This window comes from Mesoplodon bidens, assembly GCF_964165515.1.
Source record: "Mesoplodon bidens genome assembly, chromosome: 15".
NCBI lineage: Eukaryota > Metazoa > Chordata > Mammalia > Artiodactyla > Ziphiidae > Mesoplodon > Mesoplodon bidens.
In genome coordinates this window covers 29156341-29176823 of record NC_138171.1, presented here as the reverse complement: position 1 = coordinate 29176823, position 20483 = coordinate 29156341, and the positions used below count along the sequence as shown (strand labels likewise).

The 20483-nt window shown below is 41.8% G+C and overlaps 1 protein-coding gene across 1 annotated transcript in view; it reads right to left on the bottom strand.

Moving 5' to 3' along the window:
- LOC308628308 (protein-glutamine gamma-glutamyltransferase E-like) overlaps positions 1–20243 on the bottom strand; it is a gene marked incomplete at both ends in the record, with an annotated part of 35112 nt that extends 14869 nt beyond the window's left edge. Inside the window, 6 exons of the mRNA XM_081255138.1 lie at positions 13596–13731; positions 13835–14012; positions 17230–17358; positions 18752–18870; positions 19479–19721; positions 20066–20243. Coding sequence (XP_081111264.1) covers positions 13596–13731; positions 13835–14012; positions 17230–17358; positions 18752–18870; positions 19479–19721; positions 20066–20243 — 983 coding nt within the window. The remainder of the gene's footprint in view (positions 1–13595; positions 13732–13834; positions 14013–17229; positions 17359–18751; positions 18871–19478; positions 19722–20065) is intronic.
- Between the last annotated feature and the right edge of the window lie 240 nt (positions 20244–20483).

The following is a 20483-nucleotide window of genomic DNA, read 5'->3' as shown; positions in this document are numbered from 1 at the left end:
TTCCACTTCTAGGAATTTCTCCTATAAAAACCCTCACATTAGTGCACATAGATGTACATGGAAAGATGTTCACTGAAGCATTGTTTGTAATAGCAAAAATAATGGAGGAAAAATTTATCAGTAAGGAATTGGTCAGACAAATTGTGGCACAGCCATGCAGGAGAATATTGTGCAGTTGTCCAAAAGAATGAGGAAAATCAATCTAACACTGACATAGAAGATGTCTAACTTATATGACCAAGTAAGAAAAACAAATTACAAAATAGTGTGTATAAGCTTATAAAAATGTATACTAATATGATAAAATTATTTCGATTTAGAAAATTATACATTAAAAAAAGCAGTGAAAGTTAGTCCCCCATAATTCTATTATCTTAGATAACCACAGTTTAAATAATGGTTTAGTGTATATATTGTGCACATGGACAGATTTTGGTGCATATGAACTAAGTTGCACGTTATTTATTTCTGTAATATTTTCATATTCTATAATGAAAATTACTTATTACTTCTGTAATTCTATAATTACAAAATAAATAGATATTTTAAAATATGTATATTATATAAATACTAATAGCTAATACAGCTGTGTCAACACAGAATATTCTTAAGTTTTCTAACTGTCTTATATATTAACTCATTTAATCTTCACAATGTTCATATAAGATAGGAATAATTATTATCTCCTTTGACAGTTCTAGAAACTGAGGCACAGAGAAGAAGTTAAGTGACTTGTTCAAAGTCTCAAAGTGAGTAAATAGGCAGAGTGGGATTTTAACCCAGGCAGAGGGCTGCAGGGTCCATGCTTTTAACTACTAAACTATACTGTCCCTCTAAATTTTAATTTATTGACAAGAAAGATATTAAAAATTATAAAATAGACTATTTAACTTGATTCCATTTGGGTAATTAACACTCAATGCACATAAACAGAATGAAATGTCTGGAAGGATCTATCTCAAAATGTTGTTAGTGTTTTTCTTTGGGTAGCTATATTACTATTACTCTCACTAATTTATTTTTTTTTATTGTCTTATAATCAGGAAAAGATTGTTCATGTTTTGCATGTTGTAAAATGAAACCTGCAAGGCTTCCTATGGGGACCAGATTGGGAGTTCTACACTATACAGTTGTCAGAAGGAGTTAGAAGTGCACGCTAAGTACTGATGAGGTGCACTGTGACCCTGCTACATCCTTCAGAGAACAAGGGGAGAGCTACAAAGTCAGCTCCAAAACAAGACAGAAGGAATAAGGCCATAAGAGGTAAACAAACAGACAATGATAAATAATACCAACCAATGATATGAGTAGGAAGAACACATACTCTCACTACTGTAAAGAAACATAGGTCAGACTCCCTCTTGCCAGAACACCAGAATCACAACTAGCTGCTGGACAATCATTGACAGGAAGACACTGGAACTCACCAAAAAACACACCCCACATCCAAAGACAAAGGAGAAGCCACAATGAGATGGTAGGAGGGGCGCAATCACAGTAATATCAAATCTCATAACTGGTGGGTGGGTGACTCACAGACTGGTGAACACTTATACCACAGAAGTCCACCCACTGGAGTGAAGGTTCTGAGCCCCATGTCAGGCTTCCCAACCTGGGGGTCCAGCAACATGAGGAGGAATTCCTAGAGAATCAGACTTTGAAGCCAAGTAGGAATTGATTGCAGGACTTCAACAGGACTGGGGGAAACAGAGACTCCACTCTTGGAGGGCACACACAAAGTAGTGTGCATATTGGGACCCAGGGGAAGGAGCAGTGACCCCAGGGAAGACTGAACCAGACCTACCTGCTAGTGTTGGAGGGTCCCCGGCAGAGGCGGGGGGTGGCTCTGTTTCACCATGGGGACAAGGACACTGGCAGCAGAAGTTCTGGGAAGAACTCCTTGGCGTGAGCCCTCCCAGAGTCTGTCATTAGCCCCAACAAAGAGCCCAGGTAGGCTCCAGTGTTGGGTGGCCTCAGGCCAAACAACCAACAGGGAGGGAACCCAGCCCCACCCATCAACACTCAGGTGGATTAAAGTTTTACTGAGCTCTGCCCACCAGAGCAACAGTCAGCTCTACCCACCACCAGTCCCTCCCATCAAGACTCTTAGATAGCCTCATCCACCAGAGGGCAGACAGCAGAAGCAAGAACTACAGTCCTGCAGCCTGTGGAACAAAAACCACATTCACAGAAAGATAAACAAGATGAAAAGGCAGAGGGCTATATACCAGATGAAGGAACAAGATAAAACCCCAGAAAAACAACTAAATGAAGTGGAGATAGGCAACCTTCCAGAAAAAGAATTCAGAATAATGATAGTGAAATTGATCCAGGACCTTGGAAAAAGAATGGAGGCAAAGATCGAGAAGATGCAAGAAATGCTTAACAGAGACCTAGAAGAATTAAAGAACAAACAAACAGAAAGGAACAATACAATAACTGAAATGAAAACTACACTAGAAGGAATCAATAGCAGAATAACTGAGGCAGAAGAACGGATAAGTGACCTGCAACACAGAATGGTGGAATTCACTGCTGTGGAAGAGACTAAAGAAAAAAGAATGAAAAGAAATGAAGACAGTCTAAGAGACCTCTGGGACAACATTAAACACAACAACATTCGCATTATAGGGGTCCCAGAAGGAGAAGAGAGAGAGAAAGGACCAGAGAAAATATTTGAAGAGACTATATTAGAAAACGTCCCTAACATGGGAAAGGAAATAGCCACCCAAGTCCAGGAAGCTCAGCGAGTACCATACAGGATAAACCCAAGGAGAAACACACCAAGAAACATAGTAATCAAATTGGCAAAAATTAAAGACAAAGAAAAATTATTGAAAGCAAAAAGGGAAAAATGACAGAAAACATACAAGGGAACTCCCATAAGGTTAGCAACTGATTTCTCAGCAGAAACTCTACAAGCCAGAAGGGAGTGGCATGATATACTTAAAGTGATGAAAGGGAAGAACGTACAACCAAGATTACTCTACCCGGCAAGGATCTCATTCAGATCCGATGGAGAAATCAAAAGCTTTACAGACAAGCAAAAGCTAAGAGAATTCAGCACCACCAAACCAGCTCTACAACAAATGCTAAAGGACCTTCTCTAAGTGGGAAATACAAGAGAAGAAAACGACCTACAAAAACAAACCCAAAACAATGAAGAACATGGTCATAGGAACATACATATCGATAATTGCCTTAACTGTGAATGGATTAAATGCTCCAACCAAAAGACACAGGCTTGCTGAATGGATACAAACACAAGACCCATATATATGCTGTCTACAAGAGCCCCACTTCAGACCTAAGGACACATACAGACTGAAAGTGAGGGGATGGAAAAAGATATTCCATGCAAAAAGAAATCAAAAGAAAGCTGGAGTAGCTATACTCATATCAGATAAAATAGACTTTAAAATAAAGAATGTTACAAGAGACAAGGAAGGACACTACATAATGATCAAGGGACGAATCCAAGAAGAAGCTATAACAATTATAAATATATATGCACCCAAAATAGGAGCACCTCAATACATAAGGCAACTGCTAACAGCTATAAAAGAGGAAATCGACAGTAACACAATAATAGTGGGGGACTTTAACACCTCACTTACACCAATGGACGGATCAATGAACATGAAAATAGATAAGGAAACAGAAGCTTTAAATGACACAAGAGACCAGATAGATTTAATTGATATTTATGGGACATTCCATGCCCAAACAGCAGATTACACTTTCTTCTCAAGTGCGCACAAAACATTCTCCAGGATAGATCACATCCTGGGTCACAAATCAAGTCTCAGTAAATTTAAGAAAATTGAAATCATATCAAGCACCTTTTTGACCACAACACTATGAGATCAGAAATGAATTACAGGGAAGAAAACGTAAAAAACACAAACACACATGGAGACTAAACAATACATTACTAAATAACCAAGAGATCACTGAAGAAATCAAAGAGGAAATAAAAAAATACCTAGAGACAAATGACAAGGAAAACACAATGATCCAAAACCTATGGAATGCAGCAAAAGCAGTTCTAAGAGGGAAGTTTATAGCTATACAAGCCTACCTCAAGAAACAAGAAAAATCTCAAATAAAGAATCTAACCTTACACCTAAAGGAACTAGAGAAAGAAGAACAAAAACAAAACCCAGAGTTAGCAGAAGGAAAGAAATCATAAAGATCAGAGCAGAAATAAATGAAATAGACACAAAGAAAACAGTAGCAAAGATCAATAAAACTAAAAGCTGGTTCTTTGAGAAGATAAGCAAAATTGATAATCCATTAGCCAGACTCATCAAGAAAAAGAGGGAGAGGACTCAAATCAATAAAATTAGAAATGAAAAAGGAGAAGTTACAACACACCTCAGAAATACAACACATCCTAAGAGATTACTACAAGAAACTCTATGCCAATAAAATGGACAACCTGGAAGAAATGGACAAATTCTTAGAAAGGTATAACCTTCCAAGACTGAACCAGGAAGAAACAGAAAATATGAACAGACCAATCACAAGTAACGAAATTGAAACTGTGATTAAAAATCTTCCAACAAACAAAAGTCCAGGACCAGATGGCTTCACAGGTGAATTCTATCAAACATTTCGAGAAGAGCTAACACGCATCCTTCTCAAACTCTTCCAAAAAATTGTGGAGGTAGGAACACTCCCAAACCCATTCTATGAGGCCAGCATCACCCTGATACCAAAACCAGACAAAGATACTACAAAAAAAGAAAATTATAGACCAATATCACCGATGAATATAGATGCAAAAATCCTCAACAAAATACTAGCAAACAGAATCCAACAACACATTAAAAGGATCATACACCATGATCAAATGGGATTTATCTCAGGGATGCAAGGATTCTTCAATATATACATATGAATCAATGTGATACACCATATTAATAAATTGAAGTATAAAACCCATATGATCATCTCATTAGATGCAGAAAAAGCTTTTGACAAAATTCAACACCCATTTATGATAAAAACTCTCCAGAAAGTGGGCATAGAGGGAAACTACCTCAACATAATAAAGGCCATATATGACAAACCCACAGCAAACATCATTCTCAATGGTGAAAAACTGAAAGCATTTCCTCTAAGATCAGGAACAAGACAAGGATGTCCACTCTCATCACTATTATTCAACATAGTTTTGGAAGTCCTAGCCACGGCATTCAGGGAAGAAAAAGAAATAAAAAGAATACAAATTGGAAAAGAAGAAGTAAAACTGTCACTGTTTGCAGATGACATGATATTATACATAGAGAATCTTAAAAATGCCACCAGAAAACTACTAGAGCTAATCAATGAATTTGGTAAAGTTGCAGGATACAAAATTAATGCACAGATATCTCTTACATTCCTATACACGAAAAATGAAATACCTGAAAGAGAAATTAAAGAAACACTCCCATTTACCATTGCAAAAAAAAGAATAAACTACCTAGAAATAAACCTACCTAGGGAGACAAAAGACCTGTATGCAGAAAACTATAAGACCCTGATGAAAGAAATTAAAGATGATACCAACAGATGGAGAGATATACCATGTTCTTGGATTGGAAGAATCAATATGGTGAGAATGACTATACTACCCAAAGCAATCTACAGATTCAATGCAATCCCTATCAAATTACCAATGGCATTTTTTACGGAACTAGAACAAATCATCTTAAAATTTATATGGAGACACAAAAGACCCCGAGTAGCCAAAGCAGTCTTGAGGGAAAAAAATGGAGCTGGAGGAATCAGACTCCCTCACTTCAGACTATACTACAAAGCTACAGCAATCAAGACAATATAGTACTGGCACAAAAACAGAAACATAGATCAATGGAAGAAGATAGAAAGCCCAGAGATAAACCCACACACCTATGGTCAACTAATCGATGACAAAGGAGACAAGGATATACAATGGAGAAAAGAGAGTCTCTTCAATAAGTGGTGCTGGGAAACCTGGACAGCTACATGTAAAAGAATGAAATTAGAACACTCCCTAACACCATACACAAAAATAAACTCAAAATGGATTAAAGACCTAAATGTAAGGCCAGACACTATAAAACTCTTAGAGGAAAACATAGGAAGGACACTCTTGGACATAAATCACAGCAAGATCTTTTTTGATCCACCTCCTAGGGTAATGGAAATAAAAACAATAATAAACAAATGGGACCTAATGAACATTCAAAACTTTTGCACAGCAAAGGAAACCATAAACATGACGAAAAGACAACCCTCATAATGGGAGAAAATATTTGCAAATGAATCAACAGACAAAGGATTAATCTCCAAAATATATAAACAGCTCATGCAGCTCAATATTAAAAAAACAAACAACCCAATCCAAAAATGGGCAGAAGACCTAGATAGACATTTCTCCAAAGAAGACATACAGATGGCCAAGAAGCACATGAAAAGCTGTTCAACATCACTAATTATTAGCGAAATGCAAATCAAAACTACAATGAGGTATCACCTCACACCAGTTAGAATGGGTATCATCAGAAAATGTACAAACAACAAATGCTGGAGAGGGTGTGGAGAAAAGGGAACCCTCTTGCACTGAATGTAAATTGATACAGCCACTATGGAGAACAGTATGGAGGTTCCTTAAAAAACTAAAAATAGAATTACCGTATGATCCAGCAATCCCACTACTGAGAATATACCCAGAGAAAACCATAATTCCAAGAGACACATGCACCCTAATATTCATTGCGGCACTATTTACAATAGCCAGGTCATGGAAGCAACCTAAATGCCCCTCGACAGAAGAATGGATAAAGAAGATGTGGTACATATATACAATGGAATATTTCTCAGCCATAAAAAGGAACGAAAACGAGTCATTTGTTGAGACGTGGATGGACCTAGAGACTGTCATACAGAGTGAAGTAAGTCAGAAAGAGAAAAACAAATATCGTATATTAATGCATGTATGTTGAACCTAGAAAAATGGTACAGATGAACCGGTTTGCAGGGCAGAAGTTGAGACATAGATGTAGAGAACAAACGTATGGACACTAAGGGGGGAAAACCGTGGTGGGGTGGGGATGGTGGTGTGCTGAATTGGGCGATTGGGATTGACATGTATACACTGATGTGTATAAAATTGATGACTAATAAGAACCTGCAGTATAAAAAAACAAACAAAGAAAGAAAAAAAACACAACTAATACTAAACTTTCTTTGGGTCATTTGTATGGAAATATGTTAACATAAATGTTTCAGACATTGCATGAAATTTCTATAAATCTTATATGTTCTGGTATAATGTTATAAGTCATAATTCTAGTTATTACTTTAAAATGTATATCTCAGAAATAACTAAATTTCCTTGTCAATTGCATTATTATTAACTTTCATCAAATCTTTAACCGTGGTCATTTTTAAGTCTTTTGTCATTTACAGACAGTTCTGGGTGTATTCTGATGCTTTTGCAAAAACGTTCCTATAAAAGTGTTTCATTTTCAAGGAATTCATGGAAAAGACTCAGACAAGTACAGGTTTCTGGTAACTGACTATACTGCTGAACTGAATGAATAAGCATTTTCAGAACTCTAATGGAAAACTGATGAATTCATAAAAGTGCTAACAAAAGATCAAGATGAAAAAAAAATTACATGGGACTGAGTGAACTGATGAGGATGATTATAATTTTGGTGACTTTCAGTTTGAATAAAAAAAAATCCCACAAGGACTCAGAGGCAAAAAATATACAAATCAATTTTCACTGCAAAGTAAAGGAGCTGTTACAGTGGAGGATTACTGGACTGAATGTCAATATTATGACATAGTATGAGTGTGTTTCATGTTTGGCAATTGCAATCATTGTTGCTTTTGTTATGGTCATCCATTTACAATGCTTGGTATCAGTTTATTTATCTCTTATAAAAATAAAATACAGTGTGTGTGTGTGAAAAAAAAGAATGTTTAGTGCATCTTTAGCAGGGGGTGGGGTGGGGGGGGATGAATTGGGAGATTGAGATTGACATATATACACTAACATGTATAAAATAGATAACTAATAAGAACCTGCTGTATAAAAAAAATAAATAAAATAAAATTCAAAAAAAAAGAAACATAGGTCATTACAAAATTTCTGGAAGGCTACAGCACTAGATGATTTTAAAATGTACATTCCCTTTAACCCAGAATATACCATTACTAGGAATCTTTCTTATGGGACTAATCACAGACATGCTCAAGATTTACATATAACAATGCTCGTTACTGTGTTATTTACAGTAGGAAAAAAAGGGGATAGGTAACACAGGGAATAGGAGATAGTTTATAGCAGGAAAAGAGATAATGGTTTAACCATTCAATGGAATATGATACTTTAAAATCTTTTTTTTGAAGATTATTTAATGACATTGTGAAAATGTTCATAATAGCATGTTTAGTCAAAAACACATGATTTAAAACTATGAAGTGGTTGGTTTCCAGGTGTGGTGAAAAGTAGAATGTGTCTATCATATGCTCCATCTTTTACCCATGTCTTTGTAAAATGTATGATCCCAATTCTATAAAAACAACAACTAATAAAGAAAAGATTTGATAGAAAACTATCTTCTTTACATATTTCTGAGATTTCCTATAATTGTGAAAAAAAAAGTCATCATAAAAATTTTCTCCAGGCAGCCCCACAAAATGCCTTTTTGAATGGGTCCTTAAGATCAGTTAAAATTCACCCAGGAGAAAGCAGGAGGAGTGTGGGAAGATGACACTGGAAGGGTGAAAGGAGAAAGAGAGGATGAGGAAACAGGGAGAACACCACGTTTCACATTCATCTCATTCCTGGCAGAGAGCCCTAGATAAGGGCGGGTTGGTTAAGATAGATTGGTAAGTAGCTATGTTTGAATACTTATTTGCAAGGCAGGAATTTAAGACAAAGCAGATAACAAGTTCATCCTGGTCCCTCCATCATTTGAAAGCCAGCATTTTGCTCACAGCTACTTGGGATGTGTGTGTCTTTCAAATGCACCATCAGGTTTGCTTCTGGTTGTGTGCCACAGTCTTTCCCACCTCCCAACCTTGGGCTCTGCTCCTGTCTTGAGTGTTTCAGGAGTAGGAGTTTAGGAAAAGGAGAGACTGAGGCATTTATTTAAAAAGATGCAGATTCCCGCCCCTCCCAGCTCCCTCCACTCAAATCAGTTCTAATGCTACCTTTGAAGTTTATAAACCACCGCCCCTAGAGACAGCAACTGAGTTATGCTTACCTTTGAATTCACGGGGTCAGGAGACCCTCTCTAGAAAGTGACCCAAATCCCTACCCATTCTGCCTATTTGTCCTTCCAAATGCAGTTCAGATACCACCTCCTTCAGAAAATCTTTTCCTAACATACTCAGAGGGTGCCAACCTTACCTCTGTGCTATCTCTGCATCTTGCATGATTCAGTTATTTGACTTCTGCTCAGTAATCACCCAGCTTCTCATGCAGCTAGGAACTACTCTAGCGAGATTCCTGTATCTCACTTCTCTTGGTGCTCTGTGCCCAGTGCAGGGTCTGGCATGCAGTACTTACATCATGCTCACTGAATTGAATTGTTCTGGATCCTGGACACTCTTGCAGCCTTGGTTTCCTTGCTGTGGGTCTGAGCAAGCTGCTCCAGGTACATTGGGGACTAGCTAAGTATTAGTGGAGGCTGGTGGCCATGGAGAGATGCATTAGGAGCCAGGGCTCGAGTGGGGGGTATGGGTTCTGACAGCTCTTCTCCAGAACTGACCGACTCCACCTCCCTGACCACAGGGCCGGGAAATCTCCATCTGCCTTCCACCTCGGAGCTCTATAAAAGGCTACAAATAGAGTCAAGTCTGTGACTCGAGAAACCGGGGAATAAAGTTGAATGAAATAAGAAAAGGAGCCAGAAATGTCAAGATAAAGGTAACCTTGGCTTGGGCTTCCCAGGTGGCGCAGTGGTTGAGAGTCCGCCTGCCGTTGCAGGGGACACGGGTTCGTGTCCCGGTCCAGGAAGATCCCACATGCCGCGGAGCGGCTGGGCCCGTGAGCCATGGCCGCTGAGCCTGCGCGTCCGGAGCCTGTGCTCCGCAACGGGAGAGGCCACAACAGTGAGAGGCCCACATACCGCAAAAAAAAAAAAAGATAACCTTGGCCGAACTGTTCCAAATCATTTGGTTGCAGGTCTCAGAAACTTCCTTTATAGTGACGTAGAAGGGAACCATATTAAAGAAGCTTCCCCCAGAGTGTCCTGACGCCGACAAAGTGAAAACTCCAGAGCCTTGTGCCTTTTAAGTCCCACCACTGTCATGAGCAGAATGACTTAGAAGAAAATGGACCCCACTGGATGCTGTAATGTGATTCAAAGAAAGATCTAGAAGAAAATTTTGAGGTCCCCGACCTAGCCCTTCATTTTACAGATGGGAAACTACGGTACAGAAAAGTTAAGGAATTTACGTAAAGTTAGACATTTACTTAGAGCGTCCGAATGTCTCCAGCCGTTTACCGGTGCTTCTCCCTGGGCCTCTGTTTTCTCATTTATGAAATGAGTAGGTCTCTCTCTAAGATCCCTTCCAGCTCTAATGTTCTTCGACTGGGGAGAGTCATGTTGACAGACACCTAGGTCCACCTCCAACTTGGATGCTATTTCAGTTTGACTTTGGGCAAATTGTTTCTCCCCACTGAGCTCCTGAGACAGCATCTAGTATCATAGAAAAGGTGCATTTGCTGCCTAAGTGTGAAACTTAGAACCCAGCTTTTCCACCTGGTTGGTGTCCAGCCACTCCTTTTCTGGAAAATCTCCAAGTAAGCGGTCTGAATTCTCAAACATCAGTCAGGAATAGTGATAACATTCTTTGGCATCTCTCTGGTGCTTCATAGTTTACAAAGCCCCCTGGGTTCAAATCCCAGCTCCACCATTTTCTAGTTACCTGCCCTTGGGTGAATGACTCTGTGTCTCAGGTTCCTTAACTGTAAAATGGGTTGTTCATAATAATGCCTACTTCACTGTTTCTGAAGAGTACATGCAAGCACTCAGAACATTACCTGGAACACAACAATTGCTCAGCAAATTATTAGTTGCTGCTGTTATTATTATTAAGCACTTTCAGATGCCTAACCTCACTTGATCCTTACATTCTATTACTTTAAGCAAATCTGGACAAGGTTCTAAAAGCTTTTAACATTTGCAACATACAAAGATTCAGCTGGAAGGATTTCTGTTCAAACCCAAACTGTCCTTTTAATAATACGTTAGTAATTCCACTCCATGCAGAAAATGACTCGTGGGATAGCTCCCCCACCACCCACGGTGGGAACCATGTTGAAGGCATGTGATAGCTCCCTTGGGTGGGGTAGCTCTTACATAAAAAGTGGGGCAAGCTGAAGCTGCAGAGAATAAAAAAATTAAAGAGACTTAAGTGAACATCTAGTTTCAGGCCAACTTTTATATTTCACTGCTGGGGAAACTGGGGACCAGAAACACGAAGTGGCTTTCACAAGTTCTAGAGCCAGATGGTAGTGGGGCTGGAACTAGGGCTCAGGACTCCCTGTCCGCACACCACCCAGTGCTGGTTCCCCACCCACAGCTGGTAGGGAGGAGGATGGGGAGGGACTCACAGGTCTCACTGCTTTCTGAGGACAGTTCTGATGAGGGGGGATGAGACTCCCAGGAAAAATCACAGCTTTAGGGCCCAATACCCTGCAATGAGGCCAACAGAAATGACAGTGGAGACACCCTGGAATGTCTCCACAGGCCCAGACTTGCCCCAAGGTGATTATATTTGGAATGAATTATGAAGCTAATGTGGAGTGGTAACATGAACCAGGAACCAAGAGATGGCAGGACTAATTACAAATTCAGCTTAAAGGCCCCACCTTCCTGTTCCCAGGAAGTCTTCCTTGATGGCTCCCTCCCTGAGTTCCCACAGTGCTTACTGTCTGAATCACGCACCTGGCATACCCCACACCATCCCACATTGCTAAATAGCTTCTACTAATGGCCTCCCCACTTCTTATCTCCTAGCAGCACCAGATATGCTCTCAGTGGAGGGACTGAGCCTTAAGCATTCTGGTCTCTCTGCAGTTGCTAGTGTGCAGGATGATCACAGAAGGGTTACGCCAAAGGGGACCTCCCCTTCCCCAAATCAGTCATTTGTTGAACCAAGCGTCTCCTTTTGTGAAGGAAACCGAAGTCAGAAATGGCATTGCCCCAAGGGTCAGAACAGGTTACAATGGGATTTTGGACACAGTAACAAAAGAAAAAAACAGGGAGAAGAAAAGACCTTCATTTATGAGAAGCTGGAAAAAAAACCTCTCTATAAGTAGCCGTGCCACTAGAGAGAAACGTTGTGTATGGGCAGATTAAGAAAGAACATCTGAAATAAGCTTTCTCTTTCCCATTAAACCCTAGAATCCATGTGACCTTAAGTGAATTCATACTCCTCCCTCCCTTCAGAGGGGAGGGGATGCTCAGTGCCATTATTGGTGTGGGGTGTTGTCTATTTGTTTTAAAAGATTTTTCTGTTAATTTTAATATTCCTTTGACTTTATTCGTTACCCTGAGTACATTTCAGTAAAGTTGGATCTACTTATTCTGGGAATAATAAGTAATAAAGAATTTTTTTATAGACCATTTCCAAGTTGAACATCTGGAAATAAGATGGCATCTGTTATCAGGTTATCTAGACAAGTATATGCATGTGAGGGATTATGTGTGTGTATAGCCTGAAATGGATTCAAACAATGGATTATTGACATATGCATGTAGTACTTTATATACATAGACACATAGATATCTATGTGTATATACAGATATAGACAAAATTATTTTCAGTTGCCATCTGGTAATAACTTGGCATATGGTATAATCTTAAATAGCTGTAACAATATCTATTTTATGTATATATGCAGCTATACAAAGTTATGAATATATGTCTATATGTTTTAGGTAACTTACTTCCAGTTGGCATTTATTATATATTGCATACATATGTGCGTGGATAGATACATGTGCACATAGCATATTTATGGTTAGAAATATATATGCTCAGTAACATATAAAGTCTCTTTTTTTTCAGTTGGAATCCAGAATAAGCTAACATTTTATTCTATCAACCAAGATACACAGAAAGTATATATGCATAAGAGAAAATGTGTCACTTTTCTCTAAGAAAACCCAAAAGTCATATGGGTTGCCTGAAGTGACATAAATCTATATTTATTACTAGAAAATCAATAGTTTCAGTGTTTATCTTCTAAAGTAGCATAGAGTCTAGTGGGTGCTACAAATTCAGGGAAGAGCCCAGGAATCACATCTTTCACTGGTATAACAGCCTTAATCTGGCGGCAAGATAAAGTAGACCATCAGAATTTGCAGAACTCTGAGAAGAGCTGTTTCGGGTCTTGCTAGAGTCTTGCTAGATCCAGCATTTTCATTTTACACTTGATCTTAGCCAAAAGGTCAAGATGATAGCATTTCCACTCTAAACTATATGTTGACATGGTACTTGCCTCCCAGCTCCTGTTTGGAGCTGGGTCCCAGGAGTTGGGGAGAGCTGGGGAGAAGCTGCTCAGATGTGGTGCTCAGAAAGGGTCAGACACTCACCATATGCTGTCACTACCTTTGTCCATGGGCTGTCCTCTGGGGTCATAGTACACATCCACGCTGAGGTTTTTGTCTGTGTCATGAGCTGAGTTGAAGTTGGTGATAACTCGGGAGGGAATCCCAAAACACCGCAGCACTGCAAATCAAGGGTAGTCTGAGGACTCAGGGTGCAGTGGAGATGGTACCTTGGAGTACCTCACTGCTGCCCACCCAGGAAAGGCACATCACACCCAGAGTACCTGTGTTGAGGGTCCCAGCGAAGACCCAGCACTGGCCGTATTGGACTGCCCTGAAGCCAGAAGTTTGCCACTTCTTGAGGATCTCCACGCTGCCATTCCAGTCCCTTGGGTCCTGGCCACTTCCATAGTCACCACTCCAGTTCCCAGCAACCACACCACAGTCATCATTGGCATTGATCTGGGCAGGAAAAAATACCCCAAAGACATCAGCACAGAGAGTGACATGCAGAGTTCAGGGGACAAGATAAGGAGACAAGGAAGGAAGCCAGGGAGCCTCCTTCAAGTGGATTTTCTGTCTTTCTGGGTGATTTGGATGATAATTGTGATAATGATCCCCCTAGGAGTATCAAGCAGTATATGAATTTAAAAGTGCTTTCCTTAACAGGCCATGTTTGCCCCTAATTCACATATCATTCCCAGCTCACAGGGAAAACTGAGGCTCCGTGGCTTGTCAGTGGTGAGGGACGGGCAGAAAATCAGCCTGCAGGCAATTTCTGGCCAAAACTCATGGGTTGCTGCTGCTGCCTGACTTGGGAGTCCATGGTTTGAAGCCCTCTTTTGGTGTCCTGGTCTTCTAAAAAGATCACTTTAGAACTTTAGCAACTAACTTCTTCTTGGAAAGAATAAAGATGGACTGTTGCTTTTCATTCATTCATTCATTTATTCATTCCCTCAACTTAAGGCATGATTCTTGTGTAAGTAACACAACCATGATGCAGTATGAAAAGAGCACTGGACTAGCAATCAACAGATCTGAGTTTCTTAGTCTGAGTCTTTTATAGACTCATATTGAAATATTTAGGGATGAAATGATATAACGTCTGGGATTTATTAAACAGTCTTTGGAGGAAGGGACAGAGATGAAACAAGACTGGCCTTGAGTGGGTAATGGCTGAAGCCAGTGATGGGTACGTCAGAGTTCATTTTACTTTTTCCTCTACTTTAGTGAAAGTCTGAACTTTTCCATGATAAAAAGTTAAAAGAGAATGAAAAAAGGAGAAACCTCAGAGAAAAACAAATATCGTATATTATCGCTTATATGTGCAATCTAGAAAAATGGTACAGATGAACTTATTTGCAAAACAGAAATAGAGACACAGATGTACAGAACAAATGTGTGGTTACCAAGGGGGGAAAGGGGGTGGTGGGATGAATTGGGAGATTGGGATTGACATATATACACTATTATGTATAAAACAGATAACTAATAAGAACCTGCTGTATAGCACAGGGAACTCCACTTTGTTATACAGTAGAAAATAACACAACACTGTAAAACAACAATACCCCAATTTAAAAAAATTTTAAATAAAGTAAAATCAAATAGATAACTAATGAGAACCTACTGTATAGCACAGGGAGCTCTACTCAATGCTCTGTGGTGACCTAAATGGGAAGGAAATCTAAAAAAGAGAAGATATAGGTATACGTATAACTGATTCACTTTGCTGTACAGCAGAAACTAACATAACATTGTAAAGCAACCCTACTCCAATAAAAAATTTAAAAAAAGAAGAAGAAGAAGAAACCCGAGTTGCAAGCCCAGCCTGGCTGCTTGTCAGCTGGGTGACTGCTTGCAGGGGAGTCGATTCACCTCTCTAGGCCTTCATTCTTTACCTTCCAACACAGGGAACTTTAGAAACAAGTACTCCCTCAGCTGTGTTCCAGCAGCCAAGTTTTCAGAGTTTATGAAACTTTGACTAGCATTTATCCCAACCTTACAGTGAGAACGGCTCCCTCTCTCTGTGGGGGCCACAAGGGCAAGGCCTATGAGGATGAACAGTCTGGAAATGGAAGGATCCTTGCCCAGGACAGGCTGACCCAGCCCTCCACGGTCCCTCTGTGTGGTGGGTGAGCTCCACAGCCTCTCCAGGATGGTCTGGGCTGGAATAGCAGGATGGGGCCAGATGGGACTCCTTCAAGATGGAAGATTGCACAGACCATCCCCATCTCCTGAGTCACAGGTGCACCAGCCTCCAAAGTGGTAATCAGCAGAGTCATCTCTGACTGAAAGCCAAGGTTTCAAAGCCCCACACAGGCCATAATTAGCTCGTGGCCCAGCCCAACCAGGAGCGCTGGAGAGAGAGTGGGGAGGTACCGCTGAGGCACCCAGCTCTGAGATCAAGTGGTTTGTCTGGAGGGCAGGGGTGAGTCAGCAGCTACTGGAGCCAGCTGCCTCCCCTCCCCTCTCCTGAGCTGAGGAGGCTCAGCTTCCTAAAGTGCCTGAATCCAGCTTCCCTCGACCTTGGCGTTGGGTTTAATCCACCCCCTCCTGGGCCACTTGGTTTTTGAGGTTGGGTCCAGGCCCCACTCCCTCTCTGCACTCTTCCCAGCTGCCTTGGTCCCCACCATTTCCTCAGCACCTGCACATTGCCTGGGCCTCCCCACAGCTGTCCTGTGAAGTTTGGGTTAAGAAGTAACCCAAAGCTGTCTGATGACCCCCGATATCTGTCATGCAGTCAGAAGGCCATTCAAATTTCTAACCATGTAACTAGCTTGTTAGCTTGGATATTCTCCCAACTCAAAAGAGACTTGAAATGCCTAGTCCATTAATCAAAAAAAAAAAAAAAGTTAAAGACACTTCTGAGTAATCATTTAGTTTCAGAGGGTTAAAGTTCAAGAACTCTCTGACTTTTAGCTTTTTACTTTGTAACTTCTGAGCAGGCTATCCCTTGTTTGGATACTTTCTGATGGAGGTGCTCTCTGCACACTGACTACAGAGCAGTGCATTCCTCCAGCATCCAGCTTATGTGTGCCTCTGAGTGCACGTGCGCATGTGTCTGGGGAAGTGGGGACAGATTTCTCACATGGAGGGACTGGGCAAGTGAAGGAGGCCCTGGGCGGGCAGTTGGAGGCCTTGCTCTGGCCAGACTCACAGGCTGAGGCTGTGAGTGAGTCACTCCAGCCCCCTGGCATCAGTTTCCCCATCTAGACAATGACTGTGTTGGCCTCTGCCCTCCCCGCTGGCACTCGAGTCCTCTGTGCTGAGGATGGGATGAGTCAGAGCAAAGGAGGTTAACGCTTCAGGCTGGCTCAGGAGCTTACCTCCTTTCCCAGGAGCCCCAGGGATGGAGCAAATTCTCAGCTTTGCCTCCTTCTGGTCCTGGCAGACACCCAAAGATCAAATCCTTCATCATTGGAGGAAGGCCTCACAGTACAGTGGAAAGGGCTTTGGAGCCAGGCAGCCTGGGTCCAGCTCTGCCTTTGCCACTCACTCACTGCGTGTCTCAGGAATGTTCTTTAACGTAGAGGCTCCACGTGTGCGAAATGGGGATGTTAACAGCCACAACTATATTTTGTGAGATGTCAACCAACTCTATAAGTGGTTGTGCCTAACCCAGAGTTGGGTTTGATATACAGGAATAACTAGTTATTATGGTTTTCTCATCACTCACCATTGCACTCAGCACCCGACCAACATACTGGGGGTCGTCTCTGCAGGCCACATCAGTAGCAGGGTCACGGCGAAAATTCAGACTATTATCCAGCAGAGAGAGGCAAATGTTCAGAATGCCTTCTTCAAACTGTTCAAAATGGGACCATATGTTACGATGAAAGAAATGACAAGTAGTATCAGCTTATAGAAGGCCCGGGGGCTACACTGGTAAGAACCATGGGCTCTGCCCAGATGCTTCCACTCCGCAGCCTCCAGAGCTGAGAGAATCTGAGGAACAACCACCCAACTTGGGCTTTAACCCTGCAAACTCATCCAGAGCCCTTGCTCTACACAAGGCCTTGCACTGAGGTCCCTAAAGTTAATGGCACTCCCTCACTGTTATGAACTTGAGAGCAATCACTTGGCCTGTCTGGGCCTCAATTTGTCCACCTTTATAACAGGGGATCAGACTGAGCTCATCTCAAAGTTTCCATCTAGATCTGACATTGATCTTGAGCATATTACTCAGACTTTGGGGGAACTGATTAAAAAGATAAAATGTCTCATTAAATTGGAATTTGAAGGCATTTTCACAAAATAAGTCTTATTTTTGCCATTGCTTCTCAAATGGAGAAGGCCAAGCTCTTTCTTGCCTTAGGGTCTTTGCATGTGCAGTTCCTTCTACCTCCACTGCTCTTCCCCAAGAGATCTATCTGGCTCCTTTGCCTCCTTTAGGTTTCTGATCAAAAGTTCTTTTCTAGGAGAGGCTCACCCAGATCTCGCCCTTCAAAAATATCTTCCCTTCCATCCCCGGGTGCACCTTATGCCCTTACCCACCCCACCCCACTTTCTTTTTGAATGAAATTTAACACAGAACCCAACATATAAAACTCAATATATAAAATATATGGCAGATGTGCTCTGGTTGACTACAGAATGGGGTCTGGACATGGCAGAGAATGCACCTGTCCACCCCCTGCTGGACATGCAAGGTACCTCACCCAAGGCACTTCGTTGTAATGTCTTCATTTATCTACTGGAAAAAAGAAAAGGTGGAGGGAATCTCTGGATGTTTTTTAGGCTGAGCAAACCTGGGAACTCTGTGGACTCAGATGTCATACTAATGAAGGACCTTTGAAAGGTCGAATGCACACACCAAGGAAGCTTCCTCACATTCTTACCTAGAATGAATAACAGAAACTACATTATTGTCCCAAGTGTCTCTACTGGGCCTTATCCTCATTTGTGCATCATGGTACCAATAACACTTCATTGCATCAATTCAGTTATGTGTCTGTTTTGCCCACTAGATTGTGACCTCCTCCAAGACAGGAAATCTGTCTTATCCATCTCCTGTATCCATAGTGTGCAGCTTGGGGCCTGGCACATAGTAGGTCATCAGTAAATGCCTTCTGAATGGATGAATGAACAGAAGGCAGGCGAATGGACAGATTTGGGAACTTCCGCCTATCTGTGGGACCAGCGGCTGAGCTTCTTGGGTATAATAGGGACATTACCACCAGGCTTTATGATCTTTTTACCTGTCCGTAGTTCCAGCCAATCATGCCAATGTAACCTGGTCTTCCCGTGAAGATGACGCCAGCATCTTCCTGAACATACTCCTCCCTCTCATCACAGTTACTCATAAAGACACTATCAGCTGTTTGACACAAAAAGCAGATATTAGGGGTTATAGAGAGGACTATAGAGACCAGTCGTCCTCTCAGTCCTGAGTAACCTCCTGGGGGCTGGAGCAAGCCCTACCTGCAACCCTTCACCCAACCTCCACTGAGGAGTGAAGCCTTGGGCTATAATGTTTCCACCTCATATTGTGGGAACTATGAGCTTGAAAAAAGAAGCTGGGATGACCTGAGAATCTGAAAATGAGACCCCTGGGAATGAAACACTTGCTTCTTCAGGCACAAGCTATCTCCACGCTGCAGAATTGTGCTGTGGTCATTACACCATACTATACAGTTTTCAAAAGCTCATGAGATCCCTGCAATAGCTCCAAAAATAGCACGATGTCCATTTAATGGTGAGGAATTTGATGCTTAGAAGGGTAGAGTGACTGCCAGACACACAAAGCTGGTTAAGTGGCAGAGCTGGACTCAAACCCCTGGCTTCTGACTTCTAGCTTCTGTGCTGCTTCCATATTCCACAAACTTTCCCTAATCAAACCTGAGCCCATGAAAAGCATTCCCCCCATCTCCTTTCCATGGGCATCACTTAGCTGATGGCTGGGAGTGTGGGTGGCTAGGTGCCTACCTTGCAACCAGGGGTTAAAGAGCAGTATGAATGTTCCAAGTTTCAGAGTGGTTTCACTGTCCTCGAAGGAGATCTGAACACTCAGCGTGTACCTTCCTATGGGTGCATTGGCAGGACTGAGGATGGAGATGCTCAGAACATTGTTCCTGTCGTACAGAAGTTGTGCACCCCAGCCAGTGCCACTTATCCTGTTGCGGAGTGGAAACACAGCCTTTGTCTTGGCCGACTCTGAGGGGTAAGGCCCTGTAAAAGAAGGCATAGGACAATGGAAACCAAGTAGTGTTGGCCAGACTGTGGGGAGAAACCAGATTCCAATATAACTGCCAGGGCCCTTTGGGAGACATCATACAATGAAGCATTGTGTTATGGCACTGGAAGCAGCTGGAGAGACCACGTGGGCCAAATCCCTCTTGATGTGAAGACTGTGACCCTCAGACTCAGAGACAGGCAGAAACTTGCTCAAGGTCACACCAAGTCAATGGTAGAGCTGGGCTAAAGCCCGGGGCCACTACCACCACCATCCCTTGGATGCACAGCCCCAAGGTCTACTCAGATGTGTGTTGGCTGGGGGAGCAGGGAGCAGGTACCTGTGGAAGCTGTGAATGTCACATGTCCGTAATAGCCGAGACTTCGGCATAAGGTCAATGACATGGAGAAGAGTTGGCCTCTCCGCACGATAAGCTCCTGGCTGAAGAACTTGTCTGTGTGATGTTCCTGCTCATTTCTGGTTATCTGCCAGTTGACACTCTGGAGTTCTAAAGCCATGAGACAGAAAAGAAGACTTGAGATCCTCAGAGGCAAGGGATGGTGGTGTGGGGGAAAAAGTGTAAGTTACCAAACAAAGAGACTGCTTTTGGACAGGGCTCACTGGGGAAGAATCTTCTAGGAAGAATCACATTAAAATGCAAGCATAGCAAGCACTTTACAACCTATTCCCATCTGCCTTTTCAGGCTGCAGAAGCTCTGCACACACTAGTCCCACTTCCCCCTCCACCTGGCCGACTG